The following is a 19,910-nucleotide window of genomic DNA, read 5'->3' on the forward strand; positions in this document are numbered from 1 at the left end:
AGGCAAAGAATTGAGTGGAGAACCGAGAAACCAGAGGAGAAACGGGAAACTTGGGAGCCAGGAAGAGAACAATCTTGCAGTCACAGAGGGAAGGACACAGCACATTCATTTCAGATTACATGGTCGCTAACTAGATTTTTATAGCCTGGCTGGCTGGAGAGCCAATCACAGTTGACAACATTGTTTTCTTGGAAAAACCGCTTCCAGCCAGAGCACAGTTTGGTGAAAGGGACTGCCTGCTGGCTGGAAGGGAGGACACAGCACTTTTTTTTTTTTATCGGCTCTCAGTTGGCATAACCATTAGGCCAATGGTGGCATCTGGCTTTGTGGGAATAAAATCACAGTAAATCTCCCACTTTATGTCCAATTTAGTTTTACAAAAAAGGATTGATGGGAGTTCCTGTCATGGCTCCAGTGGTTAACGAATCCGACTAGGAACCATGAGGTTGTGGGTTCAATCCCTGGCCTCACTCAGTGGGTTAAGGATCTGGCATTGCTGTGAGCTGTGGTGTAGGTTGAAGACGTGGCTTGGATCTCACGTTGCAGCTACAGCTCCGATCCGACCCCTAGCCTGGGAACCTCCATATGCCGCGGGTGCTGCCCTAAAAAGACAAAAGACCCCCCCCCCAAAAAAAAGGCTTGACAGATGCAAGGGGTGAGGGGCCCTGGCGTGGGAGAAAGGGGCTCTAGGGTCTGATGCCAGGGAGACACTAATTCTCCCTGAATGTCCCTGGAGCCCTGGTCTCTGAGCAGAAGTCTTTGATGATTGGAGGCAGAGGGCAGTTTTCATCCAGAGCTTCCAGGTCAGGTGGGGCTGACCCCTCACCTCTAAGGAGCCCTAGGTGTTCTTAGTGCCTCCTGGTCCATTTATTTTAGAAGGTGCCAGATATTCTGTGGACCACTTTAAATCTCCTTGAGAGAAAGGGGGTGTGGTGGGAGCTCCCTAGCAGTGCGGTGGGTTAAGGATCTACCATTGTCACTGCAGTGGCTCAGGTCATTGCTGTGGCTCAAGTTCAATCCCTGACACAGGAATTTCTACACACCACAGGCGAGGCCAAAAAAAAAAAAAAGCATGTGGGCTAGAGAGGGTACCTGCTCTTTTAAAAAATCTTGGAGTTCCTTAGAGACTCTCATCCTGAGTGAAGTAAGTCAGAAAGAGAAAGACAAGTACCATATAATATCACTTATATCTAGAATATAATATAAGGCACAAATGAACCTTTCCACAGAAAAGAAAATCATGGACTTGGAGAATAGATTTGTGGTTGCCAAGGGGGAGGGGGAAGGAGTGGGGTGGTTGAGGAGCTTGGGGTTAATAAGTACAAACTATTGCCTTTGGAATGGATTAGCAATGAGATCCTGCTGTGTAGCATTGGGAACTATGTCTAGTCACATATGATGGAGCATGATAATGTGTGAAAATAGTATGTGTACATGTATGTGTAACTGGATCCCCATGCTGTAGAGTAGAAAAAATTTGTATTGGGGAAATAACTATAATAATAATAATAAATCCTGGGGTTCCTGTTGTGGCTCAGCAGTATCCATGAAGATTCAGGGTCAGTCTCTGTGGGTTAACACAGCTCAGATCCTGAGTTGTGGCTGTGGTATAAGCTGGAAGCTACAGCTCCAATTTGACCCCTAGCCTGGAAACTCCTAAAAAAGCAAAAACTAAAAAGAAAAAAGTGAAAAATCCCCTCTTGGGAGTTCTCTGATGGCCTAGTGGGTTGAGGCCTCTGTGATTTCACAGCTGTGGCTCTGGTCACTTCTGTGGCACAGGTTTAGTCTCTGGCCTAGGAACTTCCTCGTGCTGTGGGTATAGCAAAAAAGAAAAAAGAGAGTGAGAAAGAGGATCTAAAATAAATGTTGCAACTCTCATTTACAAAATAAATCAATAGGAGTTCCCGTCGTGCCTCAGTGTTTAACGAATCCAACTAGGAACCATGAGATTGCAGGTTCGATCCCTAGCCTTGCTCAGTGGGTTGGGGATCCGGTGTTGCCATGAGCTGTGGTGTAGGTTGCAGACGCGGCTTGGATCCCGCGTTGCTGTGGCTCTGGTGTAGGCTGGCGGCTACAGCTCCATTTAGACCCCTAGCCTGGAACCTCCATATGCCTCAGGAGCGGCCCTAGAGATGGCAAAAAAGACAATGAATAAATAAATAAATAAATAAAATTTTAAATCCCCTCCCTATGATCCAGGGCGCAAAGCTAACGAGAGGGAACGGCAGGCGGCCCTCCAAGTGGCTGAGGACTTCATCTCCCGCATGCAGTATGCCCCGAACACTCAGGTGAGGGGACCCCCCCCACCCATACCCCACGTCCTCCTCCTGGGGCTCCTCCCTGGCTTCCCACCCATGGACTGGACAAGGAGGGCAGGAAAGCCTGGGGCACCATTATTTCCTTCCTTCCTCTCTTTCTTTTTCCTACTCTCTCTCTCTCCCTCCCTCCCACCCTTCCTCCCTTCCTTTCCTCTTTTTAGGACCACACTTTTTTTTTTTAGGCATTGCCTTTTTTTTTTAAGGGCCACATGTGCCGCATATGGAGGTTCCTAGGCTAGGGTTGAATCGGAGCTGTAGCCGCCAGCCTACACCACAGCCACAGCAAAGCGGAATCTGAGCCAAGTCTGCCATCTACACCACAGCTCACGCCAATGCTAGATCCTTAATCCACTGAACGAGGCCAGGGATCGAACCCACATCCTCATGGTTCCTAGTCGGATTCGTTAACCACTGAGCCACGACAGGAACTCCAATACATGCTATTTTCTAAAAGGCTGTTGGGCAGCACTCCCCTGAGAGCCCAGTGAGCCGAGTGTGCTTCTGGACAGCCTGTGCAGCCCTCTGGGCCATGGTCCCCAGCTGGTTCTGCCCCCTGCCTGCCCCAGCAAGGCAACACCACAGGCCATTCTGACGGGAGCTGATAAGACTCATGTATCATTAGTGCTTCTATCAAATTACACCTGAGTCCTTGAAGCAATCTGTTTTCTCCCTGTCACCTTTGTCTTGGCTTATCTGGAGGGGCAGCCCTGGCCTGGACGATGTAGAGTTGGGCCTGGGTCCCAGCAATCTCCTCCATGGCTCTGGCCTCATGAGCCAGCTTCCTCCGCTGCTGTCCCCACAGGTGGAGATTCTGCCCCAGGGCCGGGAGAGCCCCATCTTCAAGCAATTCTTCAAGGACTGGAAATGAGGGTGGGTGCCTCCCTGCCCCCACCTCTGGCCTACTGGCTCCTCCTGCAGCTTCCTGGTCAGCGCTGAGGCGTCCCCCGCGGATTTTCAATAAAGGACACCAGCTCTCTTGCCGCTCTCTGCCTATAATGCCTGCCCTGGGCTAATTCTCCCTGACCCACGTATTCACGTGGCTCATCCCCATGCTGGGCAGAGTAGGACCCAAGTGACAGTTCCACAGCCTGCAAGGGGCCAGAGCTGGCTTTCCATGATAGGGGCACGAGGGCCAGGAGTCCCATTGGGCCTGGCAGGTGTGGCTGCAAACCCAGTAGGGAGGTGGCAGAGGGCCAGGCTTCAGGATTGCTTTTGGCCAAGGATTCGGTTCAGTCTCACGTTCCCAGTTGGGAGAAGGTTACGGCGGTGGGCATGGGCTGCGTCTCCATTCAGGCCAGGATTTCCCCAGATGTCCTCGTAAACCATCGCGTGGCAGCTTCCAAGTGATGTCTATTCACCAAGCAAGAGGACAACCCTTCACTCCTGGGCGGGGGTCTGTCTTGCCACGTTTTGAGTACGTTGCATCGTGTATTAGATGGATGCGCTCAGGGCCACATGGGGTGGTGGGAAAAGCATCAGGTGAGTGTGGAGAGTTGTGGGTTCTGGTCCTCACCTGCCTGTGGGATCCCGGGCAAGTTGCTTTTTCTCATTCAGACCTTAGTTCGTTCTCTTGTGCACTGGGGCAGTGGCTGGGGTAGCACAGAGGCTAGATGGTTAAATAGGTGAAGAATGGAGTAGTCCCAAAGCAGTCCCACCCTGAAGGGAGTGACCTGGGGGAAGGAGCAAAGCAGGAGCTGGACCAGTGACTGGAATCCGCAGGCCTGGTGGGCTGCAGCCGTCCTGACCCACCCTCGCTTTGGGCCCTCAGGGCTCTGTGGCTTCTGGGCTCCGACACACTGGATCTTCCATCCCAAACAGAAATTTTTTTTTTTTTTTTTTTATGGCATATAGAGGTTCACAGGCCAGGGATTGAATCAGAGCTGTAGCCACCAGCCTATGCCGGAGCCAGAGCCACAGCAACTCGGGATCCGAGCCAAGTCTGCAAACTACACCACAGCTCATGGCAATGCAAGATCCTTAACCCACTGAGCAAGGCCAGGCTTTGAACCTGCGTCCTCATGGATGCTACTCGGGTTCATTTACTGCTGAGCCACTACGGGAACTCCCTTTTTTTTTTTCCAAACAAATTCTAATCAAGTTCATCTTAGTGGTTTGTGCCGAGAAGGACAGACAAATCTGCTCCCTGTCCAATCCTCTCTCTGTGCAGAAACATCCTGGCCCTGGCCTCCACTGGACAGCCTACACAAGGAGCCTGTGGCAAGGATTTTTTTTGGTCTTATTTTTATGGCCCCACCCACAGCATATGGAAATTCCTGGGCCAGGTATCAAACCTGCACCTCTGCAGTAGCTTGAGCCCCTGTGCCAGGGTAGGAACTCCCCAGGGATGATTTTTAAAAAGGGATAGGGTAAGGGTTGTACTGACAAGATTTTTAGGGTTGTGAAGCATTTTAAGTCTCTCGTGAAAGGCCTTGGACTTTCCTAAGAAAAATGCACAGATTAAGATTTTTGCATCTAGGAGTTCCCATCGTGGCTCAGTGGTAACGAACCCAATTAGCATCAATGACTAGGGTTCAATCCCATGCCTCACTCAGTGGATTAAGGATCCAGCGTGGCTGTGGCTGTGGTGGAGGCTGGCAGCTGCAATTCTGATTCAACCCCTAGCCCAGGAACTTTGATGTGCCTTGGGTGCGGTCCTAAAAAGACAAAAAAAAAAAAAAAAAAAGATTGTTGCAACTGGAGTTCCCCTTGTGACTCAGTGGGTTACAAATCTGACACGTATACATGAGGATGTGGGTTCAGTCCCTGGCCTCACTCAGTGGGTTAAGGATCTGGCGTGGCTTTGAGCTGTGGTGTGGGTCAAGGAGACAGATCGGATCTGGCATTGCTGTGGCTGCGGTGAAGGCTGGTGGCTACGGCTCCAAATCGACTCCTAGCCTGGGAACTTCATATGCCCCAGGTGGGGCCCTGAAAAGCAAAAAAAAAAAAAAAAAGAAAAGAAAAAAAAAATTTGCATTTACTTTCAGTCCATCAACAGTACCGCATCTTAATCCCTAGACTGTTACTGCCAACTTCCCCACGTTCAAAGTCACATGGAGAACATCACACAGGGAGTGATGTGGCTCCTGCAGAAGCCGAGGCCTCCCCTCCAGCTAGAGGCGTGTGGGGGGCTGGTCCCTGGCTGTGCTGGGGGCTGAGCATTCATGGTCAAGGTCTGCCAAGTTGAGGGAAAGGAATCTTCTGATCTCAGAGCGACGAGGGGAGGAATCTGCAGGAAAGGAACCATCAAGCCTGACACCCCAAAGTGGAGGCCATGCTGTTCCAACCTCACCAGGCCCAGTAATCTCTACCAGTCAGCTAAGCGCGTAGTCAGGAGGGAGGTGGGCAAAAATTAGCTCAGGTCAGGCAAAGATGTGACACAAGGCAACCAGCCCCACCCTTGAGACTTCCTGCTCAAGTGTGGTCCCTGCCATATTTGGGTGGCCATGTGTGGTCCCCACCTCTGTGATGGGTACCCCCGGCAGTGAATCAGAATTGGAGAGGACTGCGGGGGCTGGACAGCTATTTTCCGTGACTCTACTGGCAGGGGCTCAAGGACAGAAGAGCAGCCTAGTGGGGCTCTTGTCCCCCCACTCCCCACTCCCCAGTACTGAAGCCCTGGGGGCCCTTTTGCGAGTGGAGCGACAGAGCCAGCTTCCCTAGAAGCAAATATAGGAAAAACCCTGGCCTCACACCACCAGGCTGCCTCGCCCACTGGCCAGAGCAAGCAGAGCCTCAGGGTCTGCAGCTGCGGCAGGGTGGGGCTGGGTGGTGTATGAACTTGTGGGCGGCAGTGGCCAGTGCTGAGCAGCCTTTTCTCCTGGGGCCCATGACCAGGGCGGAGACAGCCAGGCTGTCACCAGCCAGAATGCCTGGCTTGAACAAGGACCCTGGGATGACATGGCCAGGAAGGGGCAGAGCGTGTCTGGGAGGAAAAGACTTGAGACCTTTAACCTGGAACAATTCTTTTATTCAAAAACTGCTGGTGTGTGAATTTCCTCCTTCCCTCAGCCAGGCCAGAAAACCACCGTGGGCGGGACCTGTGCGGCCTCCACCGGGAAGCCCAGCTGGTGGGCGGTTAGTGTGGGGGCAGTGGCAACACCGAGCCCAGCACTGGGTTCTGTATCACCGTGGGGGGAAGGAATGAGGGGGTGAAGGTGGAGGAAGTGCAGAGCCAGAGCCCCCCTCCTACAGGGGCTGCTGGGCAGACAAGAAGGCGGGCCCAGCTGCTGAGGTTCACACGGCCCCCTGCCGGCAGCTCCCTTCACATTCTAAGGACCCGGGGGCCTGAAAGCAAGGCTGTCAGCGAGTCAGGATTCCAGCGCCTCTATTTGGGAATATCTTTCATGTAGGGCTGTGTGGGACATCCAGATGGGATCTCCCACCCTGTTACCCGTTCACTGTCACTGACTTTACCTGGAACCCGACTCTGGAAGCTGTAGCCCAACTAAGAGCACAGCAAAGTTTCCCCAACCCTGGAGGCAGGTCTGCCAGGTCTGGGTCAAATCTAAGGGCCCCCAATGCAGGTGAGGGTCCCTGGCTCCCCTCAGGCCCAGGGGCTCCCTTACATCCTTCTGCTGGGGCTGGAATGGGCGTGGCCCAGCCGGGGGTGCCCTCCCAGAGCCCCCCTCAAGGCTTTCCATCCCCAGTGGCCCCTGGAGTTGGTCAGATCAGCCACGTGGCCTGGGGTGAGTTCGGTGGCAGGTCACACACACCCGTGAAAGTGAGGTCCTTGGAGTGAGGGGCTCTGGGCCGGGAGCACTTCTGTGCTCCCAACAAGGAGGCCTGTCCCTTTGACACGCCAGCCAGGTAGATCTCCAGGGTCTTGAGCAGCCGCCTGGGGCTCTTCTTGGCCCACGCCTCCAAATCTGGAACAGAGAGGATTGGGGAACAGATGGCTTGAGGGGGGGGGTCTGGATTGCACACCCCAGGGCCTCTGGAGAGAAGGGGGAAGGGGTCCTCCAGATGGAGAGCTCAGCAGAGAGGGGGGCCAAGGAACCAGATGCGGCCACACGCTTCTTCCTGTCCAGTTTCAACTCTGAAGAGTCAGTCCAACTGCTGGGCCCGGCTTTTTTCTTTGAGTCTATTTAGGGCCACAGGTGTTGCATATGGAAGTTTTCAGGCTCGGGGTCGAACTGGAGCTACAGCTGCCGGCCTACACCACAGCCACAGCCACATGGGATCCGAGCTGTCTCTGTGACCTACACCACAGCTCATGGCAACGCCGGATCCTTAACCCACTGAGCAAGGACAGGAATCAACCCCAGGTCCTCATGGATACTAGTTGTGTTTGTTACCACAGAGCCACGATGGGAACTCCCTGGTCTGGCATTTGATTCAGAAAATATGTGTAAGGCCAGAGAGGGAGGAGGGTGAAGGGAATAAGGCCAACACCAGTGGCGCAACCATGCCCGGGGTCCCTGAACACAGGAACACTAGGGGTGCAGGAGCTAGGCCTCCCCAGAAGAGCGGGCACACCTTTGAGGACAAAGCCCGAGTCTGAGATGGTCTTGTGCTGCGTCCTCCAGATGTGCGCCAGGCGGAGGAAGGTGGCGGCGTAGAAGCTGTTCACCACTGGGATCACCTTCTGCTGCCGGTTACACTCCCTGCAGGACCAAGGGTGCAGTCTGCTCAGCAGGGGGCAGAGGCTGACTCCCGGGCCCTCCCGCCCTGTCCCCCAGGGGAGCCATTCCCCAGGCAGCCTTCACAGTTGAGGTCAGGGATGGGGAGGAGAGATGAGCCGGCAGGCTGGTGCACGGGGACTCTGTCTGGGGCCCTGGAGCCAGCAGATGAGGAAGAGAGCTGCAGACGATGAAGCAGGATGGGAGGGAGGCAGGGGTGATCGGCGTGGGGACTCACCTGGAGAGACACTCCTCCCTTAAGGCCTGGATGGTGATGCGGGTGATATTCACGGACATCACACAGAAGGGGAATTGCTGGATGGGAGTGGGGAGAGTGGGTCAGTCCAGGGCCGAGAAGCTGGTGTGACTGATGCTTATGTACAAAATTTCACAATAATCTTCCCATCTTACAGAGGAGGAAACTGAGACTTAGTGACCTTAAATAACTTTCCTCTTGTGGTTCAGCGGGTTACAAACCTGACTGGTATCCATGAGGATTCAGGTTCGATCCCTGGCCTCGCTCAGTGGGTTAAAGATCCAGCATTGCCATGAGCTACAGCATAGGTTAAAGATGTGACTCAGACCCGGTATTTCTTTGGCTGGGGCATAGGCTGGAAGCTGAAGCTCCGATTTGACCCCTAGCCTGGGAACCTCCACATGCCACGGTGTGGCCCTAAAAAAACAAAACAACTTTCCTAAAGTGTTGGAACCGGGATTCCTACTGAGGTAAATCCACTCCAAAGCTGGTGTGCAAACTCCTGTGCTAATTCTCCAGTCTCTTCAACATCCTGACCCATCAGCCTCCTCGGCTTCACCAGCCCTGCCCTGTGTGCTGCCCACGGACCGCCTCACCCCGAGCTTGGATGGACACAAGAGGACTGAGGCTCAGTTCTCTAACCAACTCTACAGGTTCTGAACATCTCTCCTCCCTTCTCTAGGCTTCTGGTTATTTGACAGCTCATGAGCTCTTCACACAAAAGCAGACAGAGAAGGGACCGGTAGGCAGAAAGTCAGCCTTGACTTGAAGGGTGTGTTCCATCTCTCACTGACACAGGCCCGAGGACCAGCTGTGCAGGTCACACTCCTGAGAGGGGCAGCCTGGGTCCAGCAGGGCTGCTTCACCAGGAAGGGCCTCAGAATACCCTGTAGAGTTCCCTTGAATGCTTTATTTTTGGAAGGGCCAGTTCCTTCCGATTTTTTCTTTTTCGGCTCTACTCCTGGCATGCATAAGTTCCCCAGGCCAGAGAGCGAACCTCCGCCATAGCAGTGACCCAAACCACAGCAGCGACAACACCAGATCCTTAACTGCTAGGCTAGGAGGAAGCTCCCCTTCCTACTCTTTAATAACAAAAAGCTGAGCAGATGAAAAGGGGCTTTTCCCAGGGAATTTGCAAATATTACGTTAGTGCCTGCTGTTGCACCCATCCTGGGACATCTGCTGAGAGGGACACAGAGACCAGTGTGTTCCTTATTTTAGAACAAGAGCCAAAATCTGTTTATCCCATCTGCTTCCCCTCCTGAGAAGAAAAATCCATTACATTATGATATAGAGCTGTGCTGTCTGTTATGACAGCAACTAGCCACATGCAGCCATTTAAATTTTAGTTGAGGAGCTGCCATTGTGGCTCAGCAGGTTAAGGATCCGGCACTGCTACAAGCTACGGTGTAGGTCACAGCTGCAGCTCGGATCTGGCGTTCCTGTGGCTGTGGCGTAGGCTGGTGCTGTGGCTCTGATTCAACCCCAAGCCTGGGAATTCCCATGATGCTGCGGATGTGGCCCTAAAAAGACAAACAAAAATTTAGTTGAAAATTAAATAAAATTAAAAATTCACTTCCTTAGTCATACCAGCTGTATTTCAAGTGTCCAGTGGTCACAAGTTTAGGAGCTGCTGTATCAGGCAGTGGAGAGAGGTTATTTCCATCACTGAAAAATTTCTAGTTGACAGCACTGAACAGCAGAGGGCATTCTGGCTCCACAAGGATTTTTCTCAGGACTCCTGGATTGAGACCTTGGCCCAGCCACCTGCTAGCTGTGTGTCCTTGGGAAGGCTACCCGAACTCTATGAGACCTGGCTCTCCCATCTCTCAAAACCAGAAAGGAAATAAACTTCCTTTATGCTGTGCAGAAAAGAGTCAACACAGCAGGCCTGAGCCTGCATCCTCAGAAAGGCCTACAAACAAGGCCAGCCCTGGGCTGCCCCTGGGAGCCTGGATACTGAGAGGGTTCCAACCGCTCAGCCCCTTGAGAGGCTGACTCACTGGGCCTCGAGGGGTTGTGCAGCGCACAATTAGGTTTATGCTGAAGACCTACTTTCCCTCTGATTCTGGAACTTCCTGCTGATTCTGGAATTTTGGTACGTGCTAGACAGATGGCACCTGGGTGACCAGCCCCCAAGAAAAACCGCGGATACTGAGTGGCTCATGAGCCCCCTGGCTGGCAACATTCTGCCGCGTACCGTGACTGCACAGGGAGAAGACTCCTGGAAGCCTGCACCTAGTTCCCGTGGATGGTGTCCCCCGCATGCCTTCCCCGTGCAGACTCTGCCTCTGCTGCAGTAAATCACAGCTGAGAGAACAACTGTGGGCCGAATCCTGTGAGTCCTCCCGGGGCGGGGGGAACCCCGAACCTGGGGATGGTCCTGGGGACCCTGACACAAGTGCCAGGCTGGGGAGAATCAAGGTGCTGATCACTATGAAAACTTTACAAGATAAAGGTAGCTTTTTTTTCTCCCCCGCACCCTTGGCACAGAAAGTCCCCAAGCCAGGGACTGAACCTGAGCCACAGCCCTAACAATGTCAAATCCTCAACCACTAGGAATTCCAAGACAGCTTTTATTATCCAGCCTCCATTTTCTTTTTCTTGTCTTTTCTTTCTTTTTTCTTTTTTGCTTTTTTAGGGCCGCACCTGTTGTGTATGGGGTCCAAACGGAGCTGTAGCCACCAGCCTACACCACAGCTACAGTAACGTGGGATCCGAGCCGCGTCTCAACCTACTGAACCCGCGTCTCAACTCCTGAATTTCCATTTAAAATTTCATTTCTTGGAGTTCTCATCGTGGCTCAGTGGTTAATGTATCTGACTGGGAACCATGAGGTGGCAGGTTCGATCCCTAGCCTCGCTCAGTGGGTTAAAGATCTGGCGTCACTGTGAGCTGTGGTGTAGGTCGCAGGCGCAGCTCAGATCCCGCATTGCTATGGCCCTGGCGTAGGCCCGTGGCTACAACTCTGATTAGACCCCTAGCCTGGGAATCTTCATATGCTGTGGGCGCAGCCCAGAAAAGACATAAATACATATATATAAAAAATTAAAAAAAAACAAAATTTCATCTCTTGGGAGTTCCCTGGTGGCCTAGTGGCTAAGGATCTGATGTTGTCACTCCTGTGCCACAGGTTCAATCCTTGACGCAGGAACTTCTGCATGCTGTAGGGACAGCCAGAAATGAAATGGAATGAAATAAAAATAAAATTTCATTTCTCTTCATGTCTCACAGTGGGAAACACTGAAGCAGGAAGGATCATCTTTGGTGCCTGCTGCTGACATGGCCCCAACCCTGGAGATTCCAAGTCAGTCATTCTGGGGAGGGGCCTGAGCATCTGCATCCCCAGGTCACTCTCAGGTGTGCTGCCAGCTGCGACCCCCACTGCGAGGAGCTCCCTGCTGGGTGAGCTGTTAGGAGATGGGGGCCCTAGGCCAGCTTTACCACTTACTAGCTGCCCAGCTGTGAAATGAAGGTTTAACGAGGACCACCTCTGCCCTACCTCCCCGCAGGCCTGTCATGTTAACAGAATGAGATAACAGGTGGAAACTGTAGGGAAGGCCATACATACTGCTGGATGTCGCTATGGTTATAAGGGGCTTCACTGCCTGCCAGCAGTCAGCCCGCTGTGCTCTGCGTCAGCATCTTCTCCTCCTCTGGAAAGCATGGGCCATACGCTTCCACGCTGCTGCCATCATGGGAGCCTGGGGTCTCCCAGCATTTGTAGTTTCTGGCCAATTCCCCATTAGCAGGTACCTGAGACTTCAACTCTCTTCTCAGCAAAGAAACAGGACTGGATGCTAACACGGCTGTGTCCCCCAACCATTACTCTCGTCCCATATGTGCCTCCTGGAAAACTGTGTTTGCCAGATGAATACGGGCCTGAGGTCAAGTTTTACCTTAAAACCTTGGAATGACTTAAGAGTTCAATGAATTATAAATCTGGAAGGGACTTTAGAATCATTTAGGCTAAACCCTTTATTTCATAAAAAAGCAAACTGAGGACCAAAGAGGTTAAATGACTTGCCTCGAGTCATGGCCAAGTAATAATACTATAGATGGAACTGGGGTCTAGCTTCCTGACATGTACACCAGACCTCTTATTATTTTAAGCTGCATTCCTTCTTATTGTCTGACAGGCATATTGTGGAGTAAATCTAAATCTGCAATACAGGGTTGGCAGATGCCAACTATTCCATTTACAGTGGCTAAGTGGTGAGGTCCTACTGTACTGCACAGAGAACTATATCCAATCTCTTAGGATAGAACATGATGGAAGATAATATGAGAAAAAGAATGTATATATACCTGTTGACTGGATCACTAGGCTGTACAGCAGAAATGGGCACAAGAGTGTAAATCAACTATATTGTAATTAAAAAAACGTGCCAAAACAACAATCCTTCTTTAAATCTGAAACATATTCCACCAAGGCCAGTAGTTAAGGGATGAGGAACAGACTGGTCGGAGTGGTCAGGCTGGGCCGTGTGGTACTCAGACCAAGTACCCAGTGCTTCCTCTCTTGTCTTGCTGTTCCGTCTTCCCCGGGACAGTCCTCCCTCAGGTGTCTGAAGAAGCTGCCCCCTCACCTATGCAAGCCTGTCCTTGAAAACGCTGACTTTTTTTGGGGGGGGGTCTCTTTGTCTTTTTAGAGCCGCATCTGTGGCATGTGGAGGTTCCCAGGCTAGGGATCCAATTGGAACTGTAGCTGCTGGCCTACCCCACAGCCACAGCAATGTGGGATGGGAGCCGTGTCTGCGACCTAGGCAACAGCTCACGGCAACGCCAGATCCTTAAACCACTGAGCGAGGCCAGGGATCGAACCTGTGTCCTTATGGATGCTAGTTGGGTTCACTAACCGCTGAGCCACGACGGGAACTCCGAGGGCCTCTGACTTGATAGTAACCTTCCACGCTGGTGTCACGTTTCTGTAGGAAGCTCTTACAAGAGAGCCTCCATCAACCACAAGAAGGGGTCAGAAGTGATTTCTAGGAAATCACATAAGCTGGGGGGCCTTAGGAAGGCCACTTCCCTTCTCCGGGTCTTCACTGCCTCTACGGCAAAGGGTTGGCCTCATGATTGCTAAGACGGTCCTCCCCGTCTAGGACTCTCATAACAAAGCAGTGTCACTGCAGGAGACCACGTCGTTCATAAGCTACCTGCTGCAGTTCTCAAGCCAAACCCCGATGTCACCTCCCTGCATCAGGAAACCCAAGAACACACCCACGTTCTCACTTGTGGGTCCTGGGGTATCTCAGGGCCAGATCCTCATGAAGCCCCCTCTTGCCTCCACCAGTGTCTCCTAGAATAAATGGGCATACTGAAGCTGTGAGGTTTTCGGTTTTGTTTTGTTTTGTTTTAGCTACATCTGTGGTATATAGAAGTTCCCAGGGCAAGGATCGAATCCAAGCTACAGCCGTGACCCATGCTGGATCCTTAACTCATGGTGCTGGGCTGGGGAATCGAACCCGTACCACCCCAGAACAACACTGGATCCCTAACCCACTGTGACACAGCGAGAACTCCAGGCTGTGAGGCTGAATGGGTGTTTTTCCCCAGAAGATAGAGAGATATTCAGTGAATGTTAGAAATGAAAAACTGCCCAGGTAGCAGAACTGTGGGATTATTTGTTCTGTATTCGGTAAGCTTTAGATTCAAAATGGATTTACCCAGGAGTACCCGCTGTGCTGTAGGGTATTAATGATCTGGCTTGTCTCCGGGGAGATGCCAGTTCAATCCCCAGCCAGGCGCAGGGGCACAGGTTGCAGCTGCAGCTTGGATTCAGTCCCAGGCCTGGCAACTTCCTTATGCCACAGGTACAGCCAAAAAAGAAAAAAAGAAAGAAAAAGGAACAAAATAAAACAAAATGGATCTACCTTACCCATGGCCGTGTGTGTGTGTGTGTGTGTGTGTGTGTGTGTGTGTGTATGTGCACGCACACACAGACAGACATGATTTTAAAAAACACAAGATGTACTCATGTATGTCATGTATTATCCGTAAGATGTATACAACATGTATTTTTACTCAGTGAAACCAAAAGTCACTGTGATAGGAGTTCCCGTCGTGGCTCAGCAGTAACAAACCCGACTAGGATCCACAAGGACGAGGGTTTGATCCCTGGCCCTTGCCCAGTGGGTTAAGGATCTGGTGTTGCCATGAGCTGCAGTGTAGGTCGCAGACACGGCTCAGATCCCGAGTTGCTGTAGCTGTGGCGCAGGTTGGCAGCTACAGTTCTCATTCGACCCCTAGCCTGGGAACCTCCATGTGCCGTGAGTGCGGCCCTAAAAAGATTAACAACAAAAAAGTAATTGCGATAACATGCCTTGAATGACTAATGTGCTTAGCACTTTACACAGTTTTTCACTTTGCAATAAGTCTACAGGGTTGGAGTTACCTTCTCACATTGCAAAAGAAGAAGCTGAGGGTGTGAGAATTCAGTGACACATAGTTATTGGGACAGTCTGTCTCTGCAGCGCAGGCTGGCCTGACTCCAGCTCTAAGACGCTGTGCTCTGATGAAAACGCTGCAGGTCTGACCTTCGGCCACTCCCTCGGGCGGCCCCCCCATCCACCTTCCTGTTCTCTGGGAAGTGCTGCCGGGGGCAGGCAGGTCTGCTCACCACTGGTGACCTTTCCTATCAGAGTCGGAAGGGGACCAGGGACATACACATAATTTTCCAAGCTCTGTCCACTGAGGGGGCCTAGAAGCAGTGAGAACACCCAGCACTCAGATCTTGGTTTCCAAATATCATTCTCCAGTTAAAGAACAAGCGCTCCTTGGAGACGTGGTGGATCCCAGGGCTGGGAATCATACAGGGAAAACAACAACATGAGCTGAGAGCATCTTCTGGTATCCAGGAAGTTAAAAAGTGCTCAAGAGAGGACAGGGCGTGCTGAAAGGGCACAGGTACCAAGCTGAAAGAGCTCTTAAAATGGCCAAAGCCGAAACAATCTGAGCAACAAAAAAATAATTACAACCCATTGAATAAAATAAATATTTGAGTCCACGCTAATATAAAAAGTACGTGAATAAATAAATAGTATACAGGATTCTTTCTTTCAGAAGAATTCCAATTAGCAAATATAGGAGGAATGAGGAAAACAGAAAATCACCAGGAGAGCCAAGTTTGAGGATAAACAGGGTATGTGCAGAGGCTCAAAGTTTCTTCCCTAAGATAGTTATTAATTACAAAGGGTAAAACAGTTAACAGTGGAGAAACCTGGCTAATATCACCTTAACCCCATGATCAGGGTCCACGTCCCCAGCAGTAACACTGACACGGTGCTCCTGATGTGAAGAACATTGATTCTGTAGGGTTCTCTGACCTCAGTCTAAAATGTATATGGCAAGGGAGTTCCCACGTAGCTTAGAGAACTCAGGATCTGGTGGTGTCACTGCAGTGGCTTGAGTCACTGCCGTGCCACAGATTCGATCCAGGGATCCTGGCCTGGGAACTTCTGTATGCAGCAGGTGTGACACAAAAGAACAGAATAAAATAGGATAAAACAATAAAATAAAATAAAATGTTATGGCAAATGGAACTCCCCACACTTGCTCCTTCTTTTCCCTTTCAGTTAATGGCCACTTTGTCTTTCAGACTAAAAAAATCACCATTGAAGCCTCTCTTTTTCTTACATCTGTATCCATTCCATCAGAAAAATATGCTGATTCTACCTTCTAAAGCCCATACATTCAAGATTCTATATCCAGGAGTTCCTGTCGTGGCTCAGCAGAAATGAATCTGACTTGTATCCATGAGGACGCAGGTTTGATGGCCTCGCTCAGTGGGTTAAGGATCCAGCATTGTCATGAGCTGTGGTGTAGGTCGAAGATGTGGCTCAGATTCCAAGTTGCTGTGGCTGTGGTGTAGGCCGGCAGCTACAGCTTCGATTCGACCCCTAATAGCCTGGGAACTTCCATATGTCTCGGGTGTGGCCCTAAAAAGACCAAAAAATAAAAAAAAAAAAAAAAAAAAATTTCTATATCCAGAAAGTGATCACTTCATAACACCTCTGAAAACACCCTGGTCCAAGCCACCATCATTTCTAACTTGATTATAAAAGCCCTCGCCAGACACTGCTCTCAACCTGGCAGCTGGCAGGATGTATTGAAGAAAGTAAGCTGGATCTCGTCAGCTCAGGCTGTTCAAAACCCTCACCTGACTCAGAGTAAAAGCAAGCCTCCCCATCGCAGTGGGCCAGGCTCTATGCCATCTGGTGCCCGTTAGCCCAAGGCCCCCTTTCCTACTGCGCCCCATGGTCCGGCCGGGCTCCCTGCTCTTCCTTCCCAGGCCATGCATACTCCTTTCTCAGCACCTTTGCTCCCTTTGCCCCGAAACACCAGCTTGGCTAACATCCTCCTTCCCGCCAAGGCTTAGTTAAAGTCTCACTCTCTTATGAGCGCACCCCAACCCCCCCAAACTGTAACCCTCCCACATTCCCCTAGCTCTGCCTACTGGGCACTTACCACGTTTGACACACTCTATACCATTTACTTAGGTATTAGACTTACTGTTTTGTATCTTTTTTGTCTGTTTTGTTCACAATGCACCCCCAAGCACCAAGAACAATAACTAGCACAGGGAATGCTGAATAAATACTTGTTTAGTGAATGAATGAATTCCAGGCCCCATGAATCTGGGAGAGGCAAATGGCAGGGAACAGGTCAAGGTGGTTTTCTAAAATGGAGGGACTACTGCCTTGTACTACCTGGGCAAACCATCCAATCCAACCCCAGAGGGCAGGCCTGGACAGAACCTGAGGGCCACAGGTGCCACTTTGGGCCTTTTGCTAAGTCCACGTGTCACCTGGCCCCGGAGGCAGACTTCTCCCCTGGGCACAGAAGGCTAAGTCCTCCTCCAGGGTCGGGAGAACCTGCCAACATGGGGAGGGCAAGGACAGCGTGTTGCATTTAGTGCTTTTGAACTAGACTATTTAATTGTCCCAACTATCTAGATGAAGTTTCCATGATTTCCATTCTACAGATGAGGAAACCAAGCCTCTGAGGAGCTGAGGCACTTGCTTGGAACACACGCTAACGATGGTGGAGCTCAGATTCCAGCCAGGTCAGGGGACAGGTGAAGCCCATGGTTGCTGTGCCTCGGCCCTCCCGAGGACCCTCAGCAACTGAAGACCTCTACTGGTGAGGCCCCCTCGGACACTGAGCAGAACCCTGCACCCAGGGGCAAGCCCACCGCCCTCTGCTGGCTTCCCACCCAAGCCCTACCTGGATGTGGTGACGTGACAGGCGGAAAATCTCCTGGGCCATCAGCAGGGTCTTGGAGTCCATCACCAGGTATAGGAGATGCAGGAGGGCAAGGAAGCCTGCTCCTCTCAGGTCTGTGGCTGGATTTGCTCCTATAACAGAAACCAGGAGGAAACCATTAAGTGACCAAGACTTAATGAAATCGCTGCCCTGTGAGCTTCAATGATTTGGTTACCTTGATCACAGCCCAAGTGGAGAGTTTAGATTTCCCCTGCCTGACTACTATGAGGTGCCACTGGCTCTGCCAGGGTGCTCAAAGTGGGAAGCTGTGACTTTAGCCCTCCTTGGTCCTAAGGAGCCCCCAACTCTCTGTCCATGGAGGCCACATGGGAACTGTAGTGAGGCAGCCCAGCAGTTCTATTCCCACCTGGCGGTAATGAGGTGACATCACATCACCCTTTCCCCACTCCTCAGTGACAGCGGAGGCCTGCTAAAAGAGAAGATATAAGAAAGGCCCAGTTAAGGATCCGGTGTTGCCATGAGCTGTTGTCTAGGTCGCAGATGTGGCTTGGATCCTATGTTGCTGTGGCTGTGATGTAGGCTGGCAGCTGTGGCTCTGATTAGACCCCTAGCCTGGGAACCTCCATATGCCGTGGGTGCAGCACTCAAAAGACAAAAAAAATAAAATTAAAAAAATAAAGAAGATCCAGGAGTTCCTGTTGTGGCTCAGTGGTAATGAACCTGACTAGTATCCACGAGTCCACTAGTATCCACTAGTGGATCTCTCCACTAGATGGATACCCACTAGTATCCATCAATCCCTGGCCTTACTCAGTGGGTTAAGCATCCAGCATTGCTGTGAGCTGTGGTGTAGGTTGCAGACATGGCTCAGATCGTGCATTGCTGTAGGTCTGATCTGACCCCTAGCCTGTGAACTTCCATATACTGCAGGTGTGGTCCTAAAAAGACAAAAAAATAAAAAAATAGAGAGGACCCAGAATGTCAATACCCCAAATGTATAGGACACAATTAAAAAAAAAATCACTCATTACACCAAGAACCAGGACAATCTCAATTTGAATGAGAAAGTATAATCAATAGATAGCAACACTGAGATCATACAAATGTTAGAATTATTCATAAGGAATTTACAGCAGCTGTTCTAGGTGGACTAAAGCCTAGCACCTCCAGATATGTCCAATCCTAATATCCAAAACCTACAAGTATGTTCTGTTGCAAGGCAAGGCAAAATCAAGATTGCGGGTAGAAAGAAGGTTGCTTGGCAGAATAGGGAGATGATCCTGAATTATCTTGGAGTGTCCAATGTAGTCAGAAGAGTCCTAAAAAGTGAGAGGGGGAGGCAGAAGCACAGAGTCAGAGAAAGAGATATGAGCACAGAATCAGAGAGATGCTACATTCCTGGCTTTGAAGGAAGAGGAATATGGGCAGCCTTTAGAAGGTGGAAAAGGCAGGAAAAAGAGCTTCTCCTAGAGCCTCCAGAAAGGAATACAGCCTTGCTGCCTCCCTGATCTTGTCCCAGTGAACTGTGCCAGACTTTTTTTTTTGTCTTTTTGCCATTTCTTGGGCCGCTTCTGCAGCATATGGTTCTCAGGCTAGGGGTCGAATTGGAGCTGTAGCCGCTGGCCTACACTGCAGCCACAGCAACGCAGGATCCGAGCCGCTGGGTCAGCAACCCACACCACAGCTCACGGCAACGCCGGATCCTTAACCCACTGAGCAAGGCCAGGGATTGAACTCGCAATCCCATGGTTCCTAGTTGGATTCATTAACCACTGAGCCACGACAGGAACTCCTATGCCAGACTTCTGAACTACAGAACTAGAAGATAATACATTTGTGTTTTAAGCCATTAAATGTGTGGTAATTTTCTGCAGCAATAATAGAAAACTACTATACCACCTATCATAAAAATGTCTTTGATAAGAAATTACAAACACGTTACAAAAAATGAAAAAAATAGAAAGTCTCAATAAAGAAATATCAGATATAAAGAACCAAACAGAAACTTTAGAACTGAAAAATATAACTAAAATTAAAAACTCACTGGATGAAGAGATCCTGTTGTGGCTCAGAGGGTTAAGAACCTGACATAGCGTATGTGAGGATGCAGGTTCAATCCCTGGCCTCCCTCAGTGGGTTAAGGATCCATGTTGCCACAAGCTGTGGTACAGGTCACAGATGCGACTAGAATCCTTGTTTGTTCCTCTGGCTGTGGCATAGGGCAGCAGCTGCCGCTCCAATTCAACCCCTAGCCTAGGAACTTCCGTAGGCCATGGGTGAGGCCCTAAATAGATCCAAAAAAAAAAAGGGGGGAAAGAAAACAAAACTTCACTGAATGGGCCCCATGGTAGAATAGAGGCAACAAAGGAAAGAATCAGTGAAACTGAAGATGGAACAATGGAAACTACCCAACTGGAAAAACAGAGAAAAAATGAACAGAGCCTTGGAGACCTCTGAGCTGTATAGAGATCCCCTCAAAATAAACAGAGC

The 19,910-nt window shown here is 50.7% G+C and overlaps 2 protein-coding genes across 16 annotated transcripts in view; one reads left to right on the forward strand and one right to left on the reverse strand.

Moving 5' to 3' along the window:
* The window catches only part of CAPG (capping actin protein, gelsolin like), a 31,373-nt gene extending 28,070 nt beyond the window's left edge, over positions 1–3,303 (forward strand). For 6 of the 7 annotated variants that reach the window (XM_021087297.1, XM_003124947.4, XM_003124950.3 and 3 more), the window contains 2 exons: positions 2,200–2,288; positions 3,121–3,300. In XM_021087297.1, the coding sequence (XP_020942956.1) occupies positions 2,200–2,288; positions 3,121–3,186 (155 nt within the window). In that variant the 3' untranslated portion in view covers positions 3,187–3,300. Of the gene's footprint in view, positions 1–2,199; positions 2,289–3,120 lie in introns of all 7 variants that reach the window. The other variant, XM_003124949.4, reaches the window with a different exon arrangement.
* Positions 6,264–19,910, reverse strand: part of ELMOD3 (ELMO domain containing 3) — a 31,378-nt gene continuing 17,731 nt past the window's right edge. For 8 of the 9 annotated variants that reach the window (XM_005655213.2, XM_021087301.1, XM_021087300.1 and 5 more), the window contains 4 exons: positions 17,421–17,551; positions 8,175–8,251; positions 7,794–7,921; positions 6,264–7,183 (listed from right to left, as the gene is read on the reverse strand). In XM_005655213.2, coding sequence (XP_005655270.1) covers positions 6,981–7,183; positions 7,794–7,921; positions 8,175–8,251; positions 17,421–17,551 — 539 coding nt within the window. In that variant the 3' untranslated portion in view covers positions 6,264–6,980. Of the gene's footprint in view, positions 7,184–7,793; positions 7,922–8,174; positions 8,252–15,177; positions 15,653–17,420; positions 17,552–19,910 lie in introns of those variants that run through there. The other variant, XM_013987883.2, reaches the window with a different exon arrangement.

This window comes from Sus scrofa, chromosome 3 (genome assembly GCF_000003025.6).
Source record: "Sus scrofa isolate TJ Tabasco breed Duroc chromosome 3, Sscrofa11.1, whole genome shotgun sequence".
NCBI classification, from domain to species: Eukaryota; Metazoa; Chordata; class Mammalia; order Artiodactyla; family Suidae; genus Sus; species Sus scrofa.